Source organism: Lepus europaeus, chromosome 13, assembly GCF_033115175.1.
Source record: "Lepus europaeus isolate LE1 chromosome 13, mLepTim1.pri, whole genome shotgun sequence".
NCBI lineage: Eukaryota > Metazoa > Chordata > Mammalia > Lagomorpha > Leporidae > Lepus > Lepus europaeus.
Window position 1 is genome coordinate 22,574,687 of NC_084839.1, and position 21,142 is coordinate 22,595,828.

At 46.0% G+C, this 21,142-nt stretch overlaps 1 protein-coding gene across 24 annotated transcripts in view; it reads right to left on the reverse strand.

Moving 5' to 3' along the window:
• Positions 1–21,142, reverse strand: part of DTNB (dystrobrevin beta) — a 247,487-nt gene that overhangs the window by 196,912 nt on the left and 29,433 nt on the right. For 12 of the 24 annotated variants that reach the window (XR_009867789.1, XR_009867785.1, XR_009867784.1 and 9 more), the window contains exons 3-4: positions 15,898–15,978; positions 12,897–13,110 (exon numbers count right to left, since the gene is read on the reverse strand). Coding sequence is in view for 16 of the 24 variants with exons in the window: in XM_062209094.1 (XP_062065078.1) it covers positions 12,897–13,110; positions 15,898–15,978 (295 nt within the window). In the remaining 8 variants the exon portion in view is untranslated. Of the gene's footprint in view, positions 1–12,896; positions 13,111–15,897; positions 15,979–17,861; positions 18,201–21,142 lie in introns of those variants that run through there. The other 12 variants (XR_009867786.1, XM_062209093.1, XM_062209081.1 and 9 more) reach the window with 4 other exon arrangements.

Consider the following 21,142-nt stretch of genomic DNA (forward strand, 5'->3'; position numbering starts at 1 on the left):
GTGGGCCCCTGCACTGGCATAGGAGACCCAGAAAAAGCTCCTGGCTTCAGATCGGCCCAGCTCTGGCTGTTGCAGCCATTTGGGGAGTGAACCAGCGGATGGAAGACTCTCTCTCTTTCTTTCTGCTTCTGCTTCTCCCTCCTCTGTAACTCTGACATTCAAATAAAATAAATCCTTTTTCTAAAAAAAAAGGTAGGCATTTTTCATTTTATAAATATTTAAAATGTTTATACTAGAAAAGAAGGGCCTTGAGTCAATAATCTGAACACCCAACTTAAGATCCTAAAGAAAACAATGGCAAATTAAACCCAAACAAGAAAAAAGAAAAAAAAAAATAAGCAGAAACAAACAAAAAAATCAATGAACTTGAATACAGAAAAACAACAGAGAAAAATCAATGAAACCAAAAGCTGGTTCTGTGGATGAATCAATAATACTGACAGATCTCCAGCTGGCCTGAATAAGAAAGGAGAGAGAAAACACAAATCACCATTGTCACAGGCTCTGCAGACATTGCAGACATACTGACTTTGTGTCCCTAAGTTCAACAATGCGGCGGGTGCTTCAAGAAGAAAGAGACCCCTGAATAGGCCCATATCTGTATTTGAAAGCCTTTAAAAATTAAAAAAAAAAGAAGAAGAAGAAGAAGAAGAAAGCTCCTTGTTAAGAAGGCTGTATGGCTGAAGCCTACATATCTGAAAAAGAAATATCTGCATTCTACACTATTGCAGGTAAGGAAAACGGAAGGAACACTACCCAACCATTTTTTACAAAGCTAGCATTATTCTGATACCAACAACATAAAAACGTTACAATAGAAGAAAGCAAATTGATAATCTTCATAAATGCAGTAACAAAAATCTTCAGCTAGACACGAGCAAACCCAATGTGGCAACAAACAGAAAGGACAAAAATCACAATCCATAGGGTGGGTGTTTGGTGCAGTGGTTAAGACCCCACTTGGGAGCCAGCACCATGGCTCACTTGGCTAATCCTCCGCCTGCGGTGCCGGTACCCCGGGTTCTAGTCCCAGCTGGGGTGCTGGATTCTGTCCCAGTTGCTCCTCTTCCAGGCCAGCTCTCTGCTGTGGCCCGGGAAGGCAGTGGAGGATGGCCCAAGTCCTTGGGCCCTGCACCCGCATGGGACTCCTGGCTTCAGATTGGCGCAGCGCCAGCCGTAGCGGCCATGGGGGAAGGGGGTGTGTGTGAACCAATGGCAGGAAGACCTTTCTCTCTGTCTCTCTCATTGTCTAACTCTGCCTGTCCAAAAAAAAAAGACCCCACTTGGGAAGCCAATGTTCTGTAATAGAGTGCCTAGGTTCAAATCCCAGCTCGGATTGCAGCTTCCGGCTAATGCACACTCTGGGAGGCCAGGTGATGGTTCAAGTGCTGGAGTCCCTTGCCATCCACACAGATGCAGTTCTGACTCCTGGCTTCAGCCTGCATCTGGGAAGTAAACCATCTGCTGGAAGACCTCTTATCTCTCACTGTCTCTGTGTTTCTCTGATTTTCAACTTAAAAATAAATAAATAAATCACACCCCAGGGAGGCTTCTCCCAAAAATGAAAAATCAATCTGACATTTGAAAATCTATCAATATAATTCACCATTTCAACAGACTACAAAGAGGAAAAAAATGATTGTGTGAATAAATGCAGAGAACAAAATCCAACACTGATCCTTGACACTCTCAGAAAACTATCAAAAGAAGGAAACTTCCTCAGTCTAATGACAGACACCTCTAAACATAGCGACAACTGGGGCAGGCACTGCGCCTGGTGGAGGCGCCATTCCACACCAGAGTGCCTGGCTCTGCTCCCAATTCCAGCATCCTGCTAATGCAGACTCTGGGAGGTAGCAAGAGACAGCTCAAGTAGTTGGGTCTTTGCCACCCACAAGGAAGACCTGGACTGGGTTCCTGGTGCCTGGTTTCAGCCCAGCTGGAGGCCACTGTGGGAATTTGGGGAGTGATCCAGTAAAAGTAAGCCCTTTCTTTCTGTGTCTCTCTGCCTCGTACACACATATGTACAACAGCTAACATCATCCTAAAACATGAAAGACTGAGTGCTTTTCTCCTAAGATCAAGATAGTCTAGGACTGCCCACAGCATTTCTACTCAACACCACACTGCAGAACTCAGCTGGTGAGACAAGGCAAGACCAAATTACACAGGTTCTCAGTGAAGAAATATAATTGTGTCTATCCAGATAATATGATGAACTATTTATAAAACCCCAGTAAGTCACCAACAACAACAAAGAAGCTACAGAACCTATTAAAAACACTGTAATAGGTGAGTTTAGGGACCGGTGCTGTGGCATAGTAGGCTAAGCCTCCACCTGTGGCACTGGCATCCCAGCTGCTCCTCTTCCTAATCCGACTCTCTGCTTATGGTCTGGAAAAGCAGTGGAAGATGGCCCAAGTGCTTGGGCCCCTGCACCCAGATAGGAGACCTGGAAGAAGTTCCTGGCTCCTGGCTTTGGACTGGCTCAGCTCTGGCTGTTGTGGCATTTGGGGAGTAAATCAGCAGATGGAAGACCTCTCTTCTCTCCTTCTCTTCTTTCTCTCCCTCTATGACTCTCAAATAAATAAATAAATAATAAAATCTTTAAAAAAAAAAAAAAGTAGGTGAGTTCAGCCCATGTTGCAAAATACAAGACAACATACAAAATTCAATTTTATGCCTCTAAATTAACAAAAAGACAAGTGAAAATTCAATAATATAAAAATATGAAATACTTAGGGACCAGCACTGTGGTGCAGCAGGTTAACACCCTGGCCTGGAGTGCCAGCATCCCATATGGGCAGCGGTTGGAGACCTGGCTGCTCCACTTCCAATCCAGCTCTCTGCTATGGCCTGCGCAAGCAGCAGAAGATGGTCCAAGTGCCTGGGCCCCTGCAACCACATGGGAGACCCAGGGGGAAGCTCCTGGCTCCTGGCTTCGGATCAGCGCAGCTCCAGTTGTTGCAGCCAACTGGGGAGTGAACCATCAGATGGAAGATCGATCTCTCTCTCTCTCTCTCTTTCTCTGCTTCTCCTCTCTCTGTGTAACTATGACTTTCAAAGAAATAAATAAATCTTTAAAAAACTTTTTAGAAAAGTATGTTCAAGATCTATATGCTGAAAACTACAAAATACTGATTAAAAAAAAAAAGTCAAAGACTTACAGCAACATACCATGTTCATAAAATGGAATATCAACTCAACATTGTTCAGATGTCAGTGCTTCCTAAACGATCAGAGCCCTCTGTGATCCAATGCAAGGAGACAGCCTCACTACGGAGGCAGGACTGATTAAGTCACTGGCCATTAGTGGTCGGTGGAGTCCAGGGTTGCAGCTAAGACCCCTCATCACTCCGTTGGTTCCCCTGGTCACTCTGCCCCCTTTTTAAAGGTATCCCAGAGCCCACCAAAGGTGCCTCATTAGAACAAAAAACGCGTGTTTCACCCAGGAAATTCCAAAGGTCTCTGAAGCTCCTGGTTCCTGGTTTCGACCTGGGCCAGCTCTGGCCGTTTGGGCCATTTGGTGAGTGAAGCAGTGGACAGATGCTCACTCTCACTCTCTCTCTCTGTAACTCTCCCTTTCAAATAAATAAAATTTAAAAAAAAAAAAAAGGAAGAAGCTAAGTAAGTGTAATTCTCCTGCAAATAGGCTCAGGTTTCGATTGTTTTAATCTTCCCTATTTACAATGCCTACCATCATTTACAACTTGGGGTTCACAGTTTGAACTTCCAACAGGTTTATTCAAATGCACCCACATTCATATTCCTGCCTGAGTTCAAGGCCTGGCACCACTCCAATGACAGCTTCTGGCTAAAGCACACCCTAGGGGGCAGCAGGCTCAGGGTCCTGCCATCCACATGGGAGACAGGGATGGAGTTCCTGGCCCAGCACTGGCCTTTGCTGGCATTTGAGGAGTGAACCAGTGGATGGGAGCCCTCTCTGCCTGTCCATCTCTCTCTGAAGCAAATATATTTTGAAAATTTTTTAAAGATTTATTCACTCTTCAGAAGGAAATATTAATGTAAATAAAAAAACATAAAATTAGCAAAATGGTGTATTTAAAGCCAGTCACACATGTTTTAAAATACTTATTCCAAAAATCTAATTCTAACTTGGCATAAAGAAATAATCATCCAATATCATTACTGAAATGGCAGTTTCAAAATCCTCACTTCCGGAAATCCTGCTACTCCTCTCCCTCCCTTCCAAACTTCAAACAGAGCAGCACTCAGCCCCTCCTCTCCACACCTGCTGTGCAGCCACACGGCAGCTGTGCCTCCTTTGTTCTGAACACTTTCCTGGACACCTTCAGCCTAACTGCAACTTCCTGTAAGTATCCCCAGAAAGTGTCCTTCTTACTATTCAAGGCTTCTCCTCGGCAACTCGGGGCAGCATCACTGAGAGAACACCTCCATCTGTCCAGCCCCTAGCTGGATTCCTTCCCGTGGAAGAACTCACTCTTCATCCCTCCCACATCTGAAATCTCCCTGCTCACTCAGGTCAAGTTACACTTAAAACCGGCTGGGTGGCTGCCCTGGCTGCCCTGGCTGCACTCTGCATAGCCTCGCCAACATTCGTGCGGCTATCACTTCCTGTGTAGAGTCCAAGGTCGTACCAGAACCAATTCCCTGCAAATATGATTTGGAAAAGACAGCTATGTTTGATTTATCACAAACAATGTAATAACTGCTTTGAACATCTAGCCCGTCACAGCTGCAGAGTTGATGAAGAGGTCAACAGCTAAGACGGTAACTAACAGTGATTATTAACCCAAAGACTACAATGAGAGGACAAATGAGAATATTCGTCCAGGATGGCAGGAGAATGGAACTTATTTTGACACCACCCAGTAGGCCCTCCAGGGAGCACCCTCTCCTTCGGAGCGGAGCGAGGTTCAGCTTTCTCAGACTCCTCTGCGAGATCCATGCCCGCAGCCCGATCAGTTTACAGTCTGACAATAAAGTCTGCACATGACTTCCAAAAGAGTTCTTAGAATCCGATGCCAAGAAAACACCGTTCGGGGCCCCATGCCAAGCAAAGCAGACGGTGAGTCACCAGGAGCAAACACTGCTATGTTTCAACACGCAGGTACCTCCTGAAGCCCCTGCAGACACAGGAAACTGCTCTTCTCAGCTTTAACAAAGTCTCAAACTGCCTATTTTCTGACATTTAAACTAACCTAATTTGGATGATCCTTCCAGCTCTGCAGTGTCTCCTAAGAAGAGTTTGCTATTCAAATTAATACTTTTGAAAACAAGACCTCAGGGAGCACTTTTTAACTTAGAAAAGCAATCCACTGCTACATTTTCTGCAAACAATTGTGAATGCAGCCAAACAAAAATGAGTATTTCTTCCATGAAGATGGATTCTGCTTCAGAGACAACGTTACCAGTCCAATTATCACATGTTGCTAACAGTAATAAGAGTATTTCTCTTTGATTTTCAAAAACTCCTATTTTCCCAATTAATCCTAATTGATGAAACTCTACAGTGAAAGGATTATGCAGTAATCAACTGCAACTCAAGACTCCACTTGGCAAATGTCAAACAGCCTCATCAAGCAAAATCAACTCAGAACATTATTCAACTTTATCGCAATCAGAATGCCGGTTGCATTTTATTTCAACCCTGCACACATATGTTGGGAGTCCAGCGCTGTACTCATTGAGGAACCAAAGAAACGTCGAATATAACCCCTGCTCTCAGGAACTTATGTAATCTGTGCACTTAGGACGCAGCTCAAAACATTTTATGTGTAATTGAAAGGACAAGAACTATAAGGCATGAAAGGAATGAACATGGGGTTGGTGACAATAAGAGAAGCCACAGAGTGGGTAAGAAAGATCTGCATGAGGCAAGGAGACTGGGTATTCCCAGGCAGAAAAGGGGTGGGCGCTTCACTCAAAAACCACAGGCAGCCTCTGAGGTTTCCGAGGTGGGAAGTTACAGGAGGGAAATGGTGTCTTCACCAGATTCATGTGGAGTGGGGCCACCAGGGGGAGGAGTTTCTAGACTAATTCTCAATTTCGGGGAGGGGGGGGAGAGGGGGAATAAAAGCTGAGACAAAAGCAATAAACTCCAGGTTGGCGCTGTGGCGAAGCAGGTAAAGCTGCCTGCAGTGCCGGCATCCCTTATGGGTGCCGGTTCAAGTCCCAGCTGCTCCATTTCCCATCCAGCACTCTGCTATGGCCTGGGAAAGCAGTAGATGGCCCAAGTCCTTGGGCCCCTGCACCCATGTGGGAGACCCGGAAGAAGCTCCTGGCTTCGGATCGGCACAGCTTGGCCACAGCTCAGCCATTGCAGCCAATTAGGGGGTGAACCAGTGGATGAAAGATCTCTCTCTCTCTCTCTCTGCCTCTCCTCTCTCTGTGTAACTCTTTCAAATAAATAAATCTTTTTCTAAAAAAAAGCAACAAACATAGAAGAAGTATTCTTCCTACTCTTAAAAAATTATAAAAAGAACATAAAATCAGTGCAAAAGAATAAACCAACAAATTCTGAAATATTAGGTATAGGTAATGGCCTTTGCAGATCTGCGTTATCTTGAAGTCAGGAAGACTGGAGTTTGGAAATAAGCATAATGACCTCTCTTGGGAGAAAAGCTACAAAATCAACAGTGAATAAGCAATGAGTTCAAGTTTACTCATTCACCTGCGGCCATGGGTAGCAGAGCTGGGGGGCATCACATAGACAAGGGCAGTGCTCAAGCAGGGATGCATTGCAGGCCTGGGCTCAACCTTCCTCATCCTCCTCTCCAGAGCAGCTCTGCCCTCTGCACACTGGGCTCCACCTTAGAATTTCACTACTGTAAAAGATTCAGAAGCCCTGGCTCACTCTCTACCATCTCCCGGAAGCTTCCTGAGAGGGCCCTGATCAGATCCTCCTTCTCAGGGTTTCTGTGCTGCTATTCCAGAACTTTTCCCAACTTAGCACTGGTTCTCTAATTTATCTCGCTGACTTTTTTCTTGGTCATCTTGAATTCTTCTACAAACAAACAGGGAGATAAGTAAATGCTGTATACCCAAAAACGTTTGTGTGCCCAGAATCCCAGGATGCTACAGTTTTTCTAAAATCGCTAATGAAGAAGACTGTCACTTAAGTATCTTTTTTTCACCAATGTCCATTCCATAATAAACTGAGCAATCTCAAAAGTTAAGGAATACATTTGCTTTTATTGAAAATGGACTTGGGCTTGGGGGCCGCACCGTGGCTCACTAGGCTAATCCTCTGCCTGAGGTGCTGGCATCCCATATGGGCACCGGGTTCTAGTCCAGGCTGCTCCTCTTCCAGTCCAGCTCTCTCTGCTGTGGCCCGGAAGGGCAGTGGAGGATGGCCCAAGTACTTGGGCTCCTGCACCCACATGCTCCTGGCTTCCGATCGTCATAGTTCCAGCCATAGCAGCCATTGAGGGGGTAAACCAATGGAATGAAGACCTTTCTCTCTGTTTCTCTCTCTCACTGTCTGTAACTCTACCTCTTAAATAAATAAATAAAATCTTTAAAAAAAAAAGAAAATGGACATGGGCCAGCGCTGTGCCGTAGCGGGTAAAGCCGCTGCCTGCAGTGCCAGCATCCCATATGAGCGCCAGTTCGTGTCCCGGCAGCTCCACTTCCAATCCAGCTCTCTGCTATGGCCTGGGAAAGCAGTGGAAGATAGCCCAAGCCCTTGGGCCCCTGCATCCATGTGAGAGACCTGGAAGAAGCTCCTGGCTCCTGGCTTTGGATCAACGCAGCTCCGGCAGTTGCGGCCATTTAGGGAGTGAACCAGCAGATGGAAGACCTCTCTCTCTGCTCCGGCAGTTGCGGCCATTTAGGGAGTGAACCAGCAGATGGAAGACCTCTCTCTCTCTCTCTTTCTAACTCTGCCTTTCACATTAATAAATAAATCTTTTAAAAAAAGAAAAGAAAATGGACTTAGGGCAGGTGCTGTGGTGGGTAAAGCCACCTCCTACAGTGCAAGCATCCCATATGGGCACCAGTTTGAGTCCCAGCTGCTCCACTTCCAATCCAGCCTAGGAAAGTTATAGTATAGGAAAGCATTAGAAGATGGCCCAAGTCCTTGGGTCCCTGCACCCACATGGGAGGCCTGGAAGAAGCGCCTGGCTCCTGGATTCAGATCAGCGCAGCTCCAGCTGTTGTGGCCATTTGGGGAGTGAACCAGCAGATGGAAGACCTCTCTCTCTGCCTCTGCCTCTGCCTCTCTGTAACTCCACCTTTCAAATAAATAAATATATCTTTAAAAAAAAAAAAAGAAAGAAAATGGACTAGTTTAGTTTTGCTTCATTTTAAACACTCACTAGTGAGGGGAAACTCTGGAATCTCTGAAATGTATCCAAGTGTAACTGCTCAAACCAGATTTCCAAGAGGCTGCTAGCGATGTTTTCAAATTACACAGGGACCTTTTCTCATATAAACTCATCATGAATTAGATATCATGGACCCAAGATTGCAGTGGGTTGACTTAAAACTTTCAGTCTTTACAGTGGTACAAAGGTGATAACGTTTCATTTCAGCAGAAATCATACTTAAAACTCCAAAATGTGATCTTCTGCTGGGCTGGTGATACGTGCCGGCAAGCGCAGCTCCCGGCCAGACACAGTCACACAGGGCAACAACCAGCCCTCTGGTGCACAGTGCTGCTGAGCTGGGAGGGAGGGAGCCTGGGAGTACTCAATGCGTTTCCAACTTACAATGCAGTTTCAGGAGCTAAGCCCTAAGTCGAGGAGCATCTGCATGTCAACGTTGTTACCTCTGGGGCCTTTCAATGTCATGTTCAACACTGGTGTATCCTGTAAGTTTACCCAAACCCAGTTTCACTAGATATGTTATACTTTTCATAAAGTCTGTTCCATGTTTAAGGTGGAATTACATTATACTTCTGAATCACAGACTCATTTTTAAAACAGAAATTAATGAAAAACAAAAAAAGGAATAAATATGAGTCAATAGTTAGAAACTACAAAACAAATTTCTCAGGAACTCATTACAGAACATTTTTCTTTCTTAGGGAATGAAAAGCAGAAAACAATAGCTATCCAAGAAGAATGCCCTGTCAGGAATAGCATTTGAAAAGTTTATAACAGTTCAAAACAAGCTAGGTCTTATTAAAAAAAAAAAAAAGTCTGCAGAGGAGAAGGAAGGGTAATAAATGATTCTCAAGTTTCAAGTTTAAGGACCTGGGTGCACAGTGAGGCCATCTAACAGGAGAAGGAACCACAAGTTGACCCTGCACTGCCTGAAGCTCAGACCACGGTGGCTGTCTCTTGTGGAGTCCACGCCCCATGACATGACACGACACGACACGACACGCACGGGCAGTGTGAGAACTGAGTGTCCCTCTGTTCCACGGGCAGAACCATGGCCTGCTGGAGCTACAGAGCATAACACCTACGCATGCCCGGCCCGAGTGCACAGATCCGAGGGAAGGCTCAGGCGCTTCTGTCTGGTGTTGAGAGAAGCCAACTCTCTCCGCCTACCTGGACTCGCAATAGGAAGCACTTAGCAGCTGTTAAGAGAGGCTTTTTTGTTTAAGTTAATCTACGAATGAAGCTGATAAAAGAAGCCAAAACCAGCACAAAGAAATGCAGCCAGAGCTCTGATTCGAGGAAGACCAAGGCTGCGCTGGCTCTGGGCTCTCAGTCGCAGGAGCCCATCCTTTGCAGGCTCCCCGATCCACACAACTGAAGGCATAGAACCAACAGAGGTTAGAAACAGAGCCGTACAGCGTGGACTCGGCTCAAGTGCAGAGAACAGGAGAACTGGGTACCCTGCTCTGTTGGCTGGGGTGGTCTCCACAACTGTGGTGCAGATCACATGACCACAACATAGCTGCAGCAGCACACCGAAGGGAAGGGAGAACCAGGTTGGCAGCATGTTTCCACCGTGCCTTGGGGCTTTCACTAAGGTCCCACACGTTGGTTTCTGGACTTTCCAATCATTTCCACTATCAAAATGCAAAGTATTTAAAACTCTCAGGATTAAGGAACTTGTGGGGCCAGCGCTATGGCACAGTGGGTAAAGCCAATGCCATATGGGCGCCAGTTCGAGTCCCGACTGCTCCTCTTCTGATCTAGCTCTCTGCTATGGCCTGGGAAAGCAGTAGAAGATGGCCCGAGTGCTTGGGCCCCTGCACCTGCGTGGGAGACCAGGAGAAGCTCCTGACTCCTGACTTCAGATCGGCCCAGTTCTGGCCGTTGCAGCCATCTGTGGAGTAAACCAGTGGATGGAAGACTGCTCTCTCTCTTCCTCTGCCTCTAACTCTGCCTTTCAAATAAATAAATAAAAAAGAAAAGAAAAGAAAAGAAGAGAAACTTGATTCTAAGAAAATACCCACTTAGAGAACAAAGCCATAGCTCCCATTTGTTCCTGCTGTTATAGTTTTATAATTATTAAAATAAAAAGAAATCTCTGGCCAAAAAAACTGGCAATTTGGAAGTGAGGGAAGGTAAGATTAAATAACTTTTGCATTCAAATTTTAACCTTGAGGAATTATGAAATACAAAGGATGAAAGGCAAAATTAAAATAAATAACTAGATGGGGCTGGTGCTGTGGCGTAGCAGGTTAAGCCTCCACCTGTGGTGGGTGCCGGATAAAGTTCCAGCTGCTCCACTTCTGAGCAAGCTCCCTTCTAATACTCCTGGGAAAGCAGTGGAGAATGGCCCACATGCTTGGTCCTCCACATCCATGTGTGAGACCTGGAAGAAGCTCCTGGCTCCTGGCTACAGTCTGGCCAAACCCTAGCCGTTGTGGCCATTTGGGGAGTGAACCAGCAGCTGGAAGATCTTTTTCTATCACTCTGCCTTTCAAATAAATAAAATATATCTTTTTTAAAAATTTGTTTTTGAATCAAGTTGTGTGGTAAGATGCCGGGGTCAGCGTCATGAAGACAAGGTATCGTTTGTTCACCATAGAATAATAATTTTTTACTCTAAATTTTGGATCAAAAAGGCCAGTCTTTAGTATAGTTAGCCTTACGGACTTATTAACCTCAACTACTAAAAATTGGCATTAGAATTCTGGGAATTTAAGTCTCTTATATACTCTTATTTTAAAAATCCAAATTTCTTAACAGCAGGTAAAGCCGCCATCTGCAATGCCAGCATCCCATGTGGGCACCAGTTGGTATCCCAGATGCTCCACTTCCAATTCAGCTCCCCGCTAATGGCCTAGGAAAAGCACAGGGAGATGGCCCAACTGTTTGGGATCCTGCCACCCACATGTGAGATCTGGAAGAAGCTTCTGGCTCCTGGCTTTGACCTGGCTCAATCCCAGCCATGGCAGCCATCTGGAGAGTGAACCAGTGGATGGAAGATTCTCTCTCTCTCTGTCTTTGCCTCTCTCTCTCTGTTTCTCTCTCTCTCCCTCTCTCTGTAACTCTTTCAACCAAATAAATAATCTTGAATAAAAAATATAGTGAATGCTTAAATTGTGACTTGGCTTTGACACATCCATAATGTTATCACTAAGTTACAGAATCCTGTTATAAAGTATAACTAATGGTATTTTACAAATATATGAACTCAGAGTAGGTCTACAGAGAGGAGAAATGAGGCAGAGAAAATCAAACCCTCCAAATCACATGGTCAGTAGCACAGCAGCAGTCAGAAATAGGAACTCTCAGGGCAGGGGCTTTGCAAAGCTGTGAAGGTGCCGTGTGGAACATGCACATCCCATATCAGAGTACCTGGGTTCGAGTCCCAGATCAGTTTCCAATTCCAGCTCCTGCTAACGCACACCTTGGGTGGCAGCAGGTGACAGCTCAAGTATTGGGTCCTTGCCATCCAAGTGGGAGATCTGGATTGAGTTCTGGCTTCAGCCTGGTCCAGCCCTAGCTATGGAAGGCATTTGGGAAGTGAACAAGCAGATAGAAGACCTCTCTCTGTCTCTCTGACTTTCAAATAAGCAGTAAAAAAATGTTTTTAATTAGAAAATATAAACTCTTGGTTCCTGGAACACAATCACTAACCGCTATGCTTCCATTCTTCATGATTTCATTCTCATTTTCCATAATGCCCACTGCTTAAATCTCCATGGTTACATACATAGCAAATCTTTCTCATTTCAACTTGGGGTACACTTTACAAGTTTTCTTCTGCTGTTGTAAGGTCTATCAGACCACATTCATGCATTAAAGATATTTAGGCCAGCGCTGCGGCTCACTAGGCTAATCCTCTGCCTGCGGCGCCGGCACCTCGGGTTCTAGTCCCGGTCGGGGCGCCGGATTCTGTCCCAGTTGCTCCTCTTCCAGGTCAGCTCTCTGCTGTGGCCCGGGAGTGCAGTGGAGGATGGCCCAGGTCCTTGGGCCCTGCACCCGCATGGGAGACCAGGAGAAGCACCTGGCTCCTGCCTTCGGATCAGTGCGGCGCGCAGGCCACAGTGGCCATTGCAGGGTGAACCAACGGCAAAGGAAGACCTTTCTCTCTGTCTCTCTCTAACTCTGCCTGTCAAAAAAAATAATAAAATTTTTTTTAAAAATTTAAAAAAAGATATTTAAAATAGGTTCCTACACAAACATAGAAAGAAAATAAGATCCTAGGGTCCAAGGACATGTGAGCTACAGAGTGAAAAAGGTTAGCCTCAAAAGTCAGTTAGAGAGCCCTGTAATCACCTTCATGACCTGGATTTACCTCACAGAACACAGAACAGCCACCCAAGTACTGAGCTGCATGTGACTTTGCCAAACACGGTATCTCACGTGCACGGTTCTCTATTTCACAGCTTTTCCTGGGACTTCTCCCAGGCCAGTAAGTCACTGCTGACCAGTCTTGACAAGCGACTCACATGAGTAACTTCCCTCCTCACTGATTCTAAGCTGATAACCCTGAGCAGAGCAGCATGGGAGAATGGTCAAGGGACGGTGTTCGCAAAGTGAAGTAAGCCGGAAGGTACTAGCCTGTCGTATGCTGCGATCATGAAGTTGAGGAGGAGGCTGATGGACTGCTCCACGCTGATCTGGTGGGTGGAGGGAAGGCGCTTGTTCAGCTGGTAGTAGATGGAGGAGATGACAGTTTCCAGGCGGGACACACTGGTCTCAGCTGTGTGGTCCAGGGTATTAAGGCCGTTGTCTCGGAAGGCTTCAATCATGTTCCAGATATCAACGAGGTGGACTGAAACACAGGGCAGATGGGCTGTCAGCGGACTTTCACAGCTTAGACTTACCAGCCAGTCCTGTGTAGAAAGCAAACAGACTCCAGAGCCAGCAACGGGGGAAACGGTCTGTGCCAGGTGACGGGGAGGATCCCAGGACGGACTTCCTTGTCCAGACTTTACATTTAAGAGACTGGTGTCTCAGGTCTCTGCAGAGAACCAGGCTACTCCTAACAGTAGGTAACCTGGGGCAGAAGCACCAAGAACCAGTCAGGAGAACTTCCAGCCTTGTCAGTAATTTGCTGTAGCATCCTGCATCACCCTATTTGATTACTGGGGCCCAGTGATCCCAGCAGATGTTTTACCTCTCAAACTTTATTCCCTGTGGCCCTAAGGAAAGAGAAATGCAATCAAATAGGACACTAACACGCCGTGCGGACTACTCACAGCTGCAAACAACTTAAGCCAAAAGTAAATTCATGTTTTACTCTTTTCCTCATTACTTAAAAAGTTGATTTTTTGTCCATTTGCAATAATAAGGTATGCTGGGTACCAGGACCTACTCTCTCCTTGAAAATAACTAAAAATCCCAGCAGAAACATAAAAACATCTCCTTCAGTGTGCTGAGGATCCAGGAGAAAATAAAACAATGCCCAACAAGAAAAAAAACAACACTTCCTTGAAAGAACAATAGAATGACAGCTGAATTCAAGCCAGGACGAAAGCAGAAAACTGTAATTTCTGACCCAAAGAAAGCCAATGCAATTCTTAACAGAAAAAGAAAAGGCGGGGTGGGGGGAACCACACAATCATCTCCACAGAGAAGACATTTGGCAAAATCCAATCCTATTGCATAATAAAGACACAACAAACCAAAACTAAGTGGAGGGGCCAGCACTGTGGCGTAGTAGGCTAAGCCTCCACCTACGGCACTGGCACCCCACATGGGTGTCAGTTCGTGTCCTGGATGCTCCACTTCCAATCCAGATCTCTGCTATGGCCTGGGAAAGCAGTGGAAGATGGCCCAAGTCCTTGGGGTCCTGCACCCACATGGGAGACTCAGAAGAAGCTCCTGGCTCCTGGCTCCTGGCTTCGGATCAGCACAGCTCCAGCCACTGAGGCCATTTAGGGAGTGAACGAGCAGATGGAAGACACCTCTCTCTGTCTCCTCATTCTCTCTGTAACTATTTCAAATAAATAAATGAAATCATTAAAAAAATAAATAAACTAACAAGAAACTTCCTCAGCCCAATAAAGGACATCTACAGAAAACCCACAGTGAACACTATGCTTAATGTGGAAAGACTGAGAGCTCCCCTCAAGATGAGGAACAAGATATCCAAGGCAGAATCAACCAAAGAAAAACCAGATAAGCTACCACTTCCTCCAATTAAAAACCTCTATGCAAAGATTTGTATGTCATGCATTGCTAACGGTCTAAGGTACAGAATATATAAAAACTCTTATAACAACAAAAAAGACAAATAATCACTTTAAATATGAAAACATGATTTAAATGCACATTTCTCCAAAGAAGAGGTAAAGATGGTCAACAAAGCTCATGAAAAAAAGTGCTCAACATCACTGGTCACTAGGGAAAACCAGTGGATGAAAGACCTCTCTGTCTCTACCTCTCTCAGTTGTAACTCTGTCTTTCAAATAAATAAAATAAATCTAAAAAACAAAACAAAACAAACAAACAAAAAAAAACTTAAGGCTGCCGGTGTAGTGGCGCAGTGGATAAAACCACTATCTGCAATATCGGTGCCCCACATGGGTGCTGGTTCAAGATGCTCCACGTCTGACCCGGTTCACTGATAACGGCCTGGGAAAAGTAACAGAAAATGGCCCCAGTGTTTGGATCCCTTCACCCATATAGGAGACCCAGATGAAGGTTCTGGCTCCTGGCTTTGGTCTGGATAAGAGCTGGCCATTGCAGGCATCTGGGAAGTGAGCCAGAGGATGGATGATCTTTCTCTCTCCCTCTCTCTGTAACTGTGACTTTCAAAATGAAAAAATAAATTTTTAAAATATATATATATACACATACATATGTATTTTTTTAAAAAATTAATTTATTTAAAGATAGAATTACAGATAAAGAGAGGGATTTTCCATCCGTGTGTCCACTCCCCAAATGGATGCCATTGCCAGGGCTGGACCAGGCCAAAGCCAGGAGCCAGGTGCTTCCTCCAGATCTCCCACGTCGGTACAAGGGTCTTAGGACTTGGACCATCTTCCACTGCTTTCCCAGGCCAACAGCAGGGAGCTGGATCATAAGTAGAGCAGCAGGGACTCGAACCAGTGCCCATGTGGGGTGCTGACGTCACAAGCGGTGGCTTTACCCACTATGCCACAGCGTTGGCCCCACATGTGCACTTATTTACAAGTACACTCCATTTATTTCATAACCCATGTGGTAGCAATTACACAAAAAGGTTAATTCATGTTAAGTTAGCCAAGAAACTCTTATCAAAGTATTAATGTTTTCCTCTAAATGCTGACAAATTGGATGAATTTCATATAAAATACAACTTTAATAAAAGAGACAAGAAGAAATGAATTCTCCCTTCTAAAGAACATTAATATCAGGCCAGCCTCAAAACTAATTAATTTTGTGACACATTTTGAGGAACACAGGAGTTAAATGACAAGTCCTGTGCATTACAGAGCTTATGTTCTGATAAAGACAAAAAAAAAAACAATTCAACTAACATTACACTGTGACGAACAGGCACTAACATTTCTTATTTTATAACCTTGACAGCTGTATGCAGCTATCACAGAAATGAGCGGCAGTGACTTACGGTTGCATCTTTTCTGTACAAATCGTAACTTGCAAGCTGTCCTGTACGTTGACAGTCGGATGACATCAAAATTCTGAGCACCTGAAAAATGGGCAAATGAAAGTATTCACCTGGACTCGTCATTTGATCTCTAGACGCTAGGAAGCAGCTCCGTCCCGGGTGTCCAGCAGCACACAAGAGGTGAGCTAGCCTTCCTCTGACAGCACAACGAAGGAGGCAGGTTTGGAAACCCGCTGCGTGCCCACTACGAGCCAGGCTCTGCCAGCGGCTCTGCCTCCACCCTCCCATCGCTAGCCTAAGGAAACTCTAAGGGCAGGAACACTCACATCTTCAGTGAACGACCCACAGGCCAAGGGAGGCGCAGGAGCAGCTGAACCCTAGCCGCAGCCTGGCCACCAGCCACAGAACACGACTGTAACCAAGCCATCTCTTCTGAGCCCTGCTCTCCTCATCCGAGAAATGGGGGGCCGGGACCAGCTGACAGCGTCCACTCCAGCACTGTGGCAGCATGCCACCCCTCCCTGTGGAGATCCGGGGAGGACTTCCCACAGCTCTCCCTGAGCAGGATGCCAGGGCATGACTTGTGGAGAGGACAGAAGGCAGGCCAGCTTGTCCCTGCTCTCGCCCTCTCAGGATGCTTGCCCCTGGAGCCCAGGCGCCATGTGGCGGAGAGGCTCAGATGCAGAGGAACCGAGTCCGTCACTCAGAAGGCAGCAAGCCTTACAGCCTTCAAGCCCCAAGCCGCCGACTCCTCCAACGCAGACCTCGGACATCAGGAAGCAAGGTCAAGGTGTCGGTTCTGGATACACAGTCATAGCAGATGGAACAAAGCCTAAAATAACTCTGGTCTGTAAACCCAGCTTTGTTCTCCTTGCAAAATCTGCTGCCAATGAAGTATCCTCACTCTTTCAGGTCACTTTAGCTCTGACCCCGACAGGAGTTTTTTACTGCATCTGAGCTGCCTTTGCAAGCCCTGGCAGCAGCTTCTGAATCAACAAGAGGAAGGGGAACTATCTCCTACCAGTGTTCACGGGGATCTCTCAATTCTGCTCATTCCACAGTGCACACAAGAAAAGGGAGGTGTGTCCCAGGGTTCTGATTATTTTTAAAGACTTATTTTACTTATTTGAAAGGCACAGTCAAGGAGGGGGGCAGGGAATCTTCCATCTGCTGCTTCACTCCCCAAATGGCCACAATAGCTGGGCTGGGCCAGGCCAAAGCCAGGAGCCTGGAACTCTCTCTAGGTCTCCCACATGGGTGCAGCAGCCCAAGCACTTGGACCATCTTCCACTATTTTCCCAGGCCATAAGCAGGGAACTGGAATGGAAGTGGAGCAGCCAGGACACAAACTGGCACCCATATGGAATGCTGGTGTCGCAGGCAGCAGCTTTACCCACTGTGCCACAACACTGGCCCCAAGTAGTAAGAATTCTTTATACATTCGAGGTGGAAGTCACAAGACTCATGATTTAAAATATGTCCTGGCATTCTATGGGTAGTCATTCCACTTTCTCGGTGGTGTCCACTGAAGCACAAAAGTTTATCGTCTTGATGAACCCAAGTTTATATATTTGTCCTCTTGTCTCTTATGCTTTTGGTGTTACATCTAATAAGGCTTCACCGAATTGAAGATAAAAAGGTTTTTATAATGTTTATTTATTTATTTGTTTGTATTTATTTGAAAGCCAGAGCAGAGAGACAGAGACAGAGATCTTCTATCCACATGTTCCCTCTCTAGATGCCCATGACTGGCAGGGCCCGGCCAGGCCAGAGCCAGGTGCCAGGAGCTCCACGAGGTCTACCATGGCGGTGGCAGTGAGGCCACTGCTACTTGAACCGCCGCTCTTGACACTGGAAGCAGGCACCCCAAGCAGCATCTTAATCCACTGGGCCACAATACCTGCCCCAAGATTGAGATGTGTACCTATGTTTTCTTCCAAGAGTTTTTTAATTTCAGGTCTTACATTTAGGTCCAAGTTCACTCTTCTGCGTAGGGTATCCAGTTGTCTCAGCATCATTTGTCCCAAGGATTATTCTTCCCCTCATTGAATGGTCTGTATACTCTTGCCATCAACTGGTGACAGACGTCGGGATTTAACCCCAGACTTTCCACTCTATCCCACTGATGATGTCTGTCCCTATGCCAGCGGCACACAGTCTGGATTATGACAGCCGTGTAATAAATCCTAAAGTCATAAAGTGTCAGTTCTCCAGAACTTTGTCTCCTTCTAGATTGTTCTGGCTATTCTGGGTTGCCTGAATTTCTGTATGACTTTCAGGATAATCCAACTAATTTTTTTTTTTTTTTAGTTCATCCATTTCTGGAAAGCAAAAGAAAAAGGGGCCAATCAGGATTTTTGTGAGGCTTGCACTGAATCTGTGGATAAATGTAGGGAATACTGTTGGCACTGTTAAGTATTCCAACTCATTGGCACAGGACACCTCTCCGTTTCTTTAGGCCTTAATTTATAGCTTTTAGAGTGTAAGTTGTATACTTTTCTAAATTTATTTAGTACCATTTACTTTTACTCATTTAGCTTCTTATTAGTACTATCTCAATTGAAATATTTTAAACAAGAGCCATTAAATATTAACTAGCTGAAAAACAAACCAATGTTTTAAAGAAAAAAATGCTGAAGGGCATTTAACATATAACCTGTCATTAAGTCACTACAGGTAATTTTAATACAGGTAATTTTAATGTCTAGACATTTATTTTTACGAAAGATGTTACAGGAAATATTGAGAACATCTAGGAAAGGAAAGTTCCATCCCCAGCGAACAAACAGAAAAGTTACAAATGCAGGGAATTTATTAAGTGATGTTTGCTGGTAGCCAAGTAATTAAAAGAAAAAATCCATGCACCTGGTATAACTCACACTCTACCAGCTCTTTCTGTGGTGTAGGTAGTGTCAGATCTGGGTACTGCAAAAGAGGAAATGCTGCAAATATCACACACAGCCAAAGCTAACGAGTTCAGAAAAACGAGAGCCTCGATGTGTTCCAGTCCAGTTTGCCAGGGGCTTCTCAGAGAGCCGAGTTGAGTCAAGTTGCAGGTGCTGGTCAAGGACAAAGGGCCATTTGGCTTTCCTGTGCCAGTGCTCTGTGAACTGCGTGTGTGTGTCTCCTCTCCGCCTCTCAAATAATTTAGAACAACTTCTTTTGAACAGTAAAATTCCCCTCTGACCAGCCTCCTCTGGAGCAGCCCCCGGTCCTGCTTTCTGTAGGAGGCTCCTTCACTGGCCAGCAAACGCTCACGTGGACCATAAAAAAGGACAGAAAGGCCCTGCTAACTAAACTGCACCTGCACCTGATGGCACTCGCTGCAGGCTTCTGGGGTAGCAGTGACTCCCTCCACCTCACCCTAAGAAACTCAGTACAATGTCAGGTTAACAAGAACATCAGACAGCACATTTTTTTTTTTTTTTTTTGACAGGCAGAGTGGACGGTGAGCGAGAGAGAGACAGAGAGAAAGGTCTTCCTTTGCCATTGGTTCACCCTCCAATGGCCACCGCGGCTGGCGCACTGCGGCCGGCGCACCGCGCTGATCCGACGGCAGGAGGCAGGTGCTTATCCTGGTCTCCCACGGGGTGCAGGGCCCAAGGACTTGGGCCATCCTCCTCTGCACTCCTGGGCCATAGCAGAGAGCTGGCCTAGAAGAGGGGCAACCGGGACAGAATCCAGCACCCCGACCGGGACTAGAACCCGGTGTGCCGGCGCCGCAAGGCAGAGGATTAGCCTGTTGAGCCACGGCGCCGGCCCCAGACAGCACATTTTAAGCTTTTCAAGAAATGGCTCACAGGCCCGGCATTGTGGCACAGTGTGTTAATTCGCTGCTTGTGACACAAGCATCCCAGATGGGACTGTCAGCTGCTTAACTTATGATCCAGCCCCTGCTAATGCATCTGGGAAAGCAGCAGAGGATGGTCCGAGAACTTGGGCCCATGTCGCCTGTGGGGGAGAACCAGATGGAGCTCCTGGTTCCCAGCTTCAGCCCACCCCAGACATGGCCATTGCAGCTATTTGGGGACTGAAGCAATGGATGGAAGATATTCTCTTTCTCTCTCTCCCTCTCTCCCTCTCTCCCTCCTTCCCTCCCTGTTCTCTTTCAAATAAATAAATGAATCTTAAAAAAAAAAGAATGAATGAATGAAACAGCATCAAGGGTATGAATTAAACACAAAAGCAGAACTCCAGCCCCAGCTGCAGAGCCCAGTGAAACTCTTGGGCAATCAGAGGCAATGCAGACTCTAGGTACCCGAGGTATGGAGGGGCAGGGAAGGGACAGGAGGGACACCCTTCTTCCTCCGCCAGGGCTCCCCTCACAGGTGGGGGCTGGGTGTGAACGCTGTGCAGCTTATGTGGCTCCCAGTGAAAGTGGAGACAGGATTACGTCTGACACTGAAACGCCACCCCGGCAACGAGGGAAAACCCTGAGAACAACACTGAACCTGAACTGCTTGATAAAAGCCACTCCCTGCAGAGCTCCACAGCCCGAGACACCCGCCTGCTGCTGACTCGCTCTGACTGCCTCCATCAGGACACAGTTCCATCTGTTAGGAAGGGAAAACGCAATCTTGGGAGATCTCGGCACACTGCAAGCACCTCCACTGGCAACTGGGCAGGGGTGACAGGTGTGGAAGCCGGATCACCCTTGAAGACTTTTATAAGTAAGGAGATACACATAATAAATCCCGGAAAGATAACAGCCACAGGCAAGTGTGTGTATGTGTGCATGTGTGTATATGTGTACATGCATATATGTGAACATAGGTGTATACTGTTATGTATGCCTATGCATGTATGAGAACACGTAATATGTGCTGTATGTGTACATATTCATGTGTGTATGTGCTGTGTGTGTTTTGTGTATGTGTACATGTGTGTTCACATATGTGAGTTGTGTGTGCATGTGTGTACGATATATGTATGTGTGCACATCTATGTGTATGCATGTGTGTGAGTACATGGTGATGGAAGGAGGAAAACAGATATGAGAAAAAGTCGGCTACAGTAAGCACAGCAGAATTACCTTCTGATAAATATGTGACTGATCCAACAGATCAGGTTATTAACACTGCTGGGCATCATGTTAAAACATGGAATTCTGGGCCCCACCTCCTAAGTCAAAACCTCCAGGGAGGAATCTGGAGTATTCTTTTTTAATGAGGGCCCCAAGAGAGTCTTACAATGAAGCCATGTTCAGGAAACACAGAAGACCCAACTCAACTCAAAGGTCTGGCTC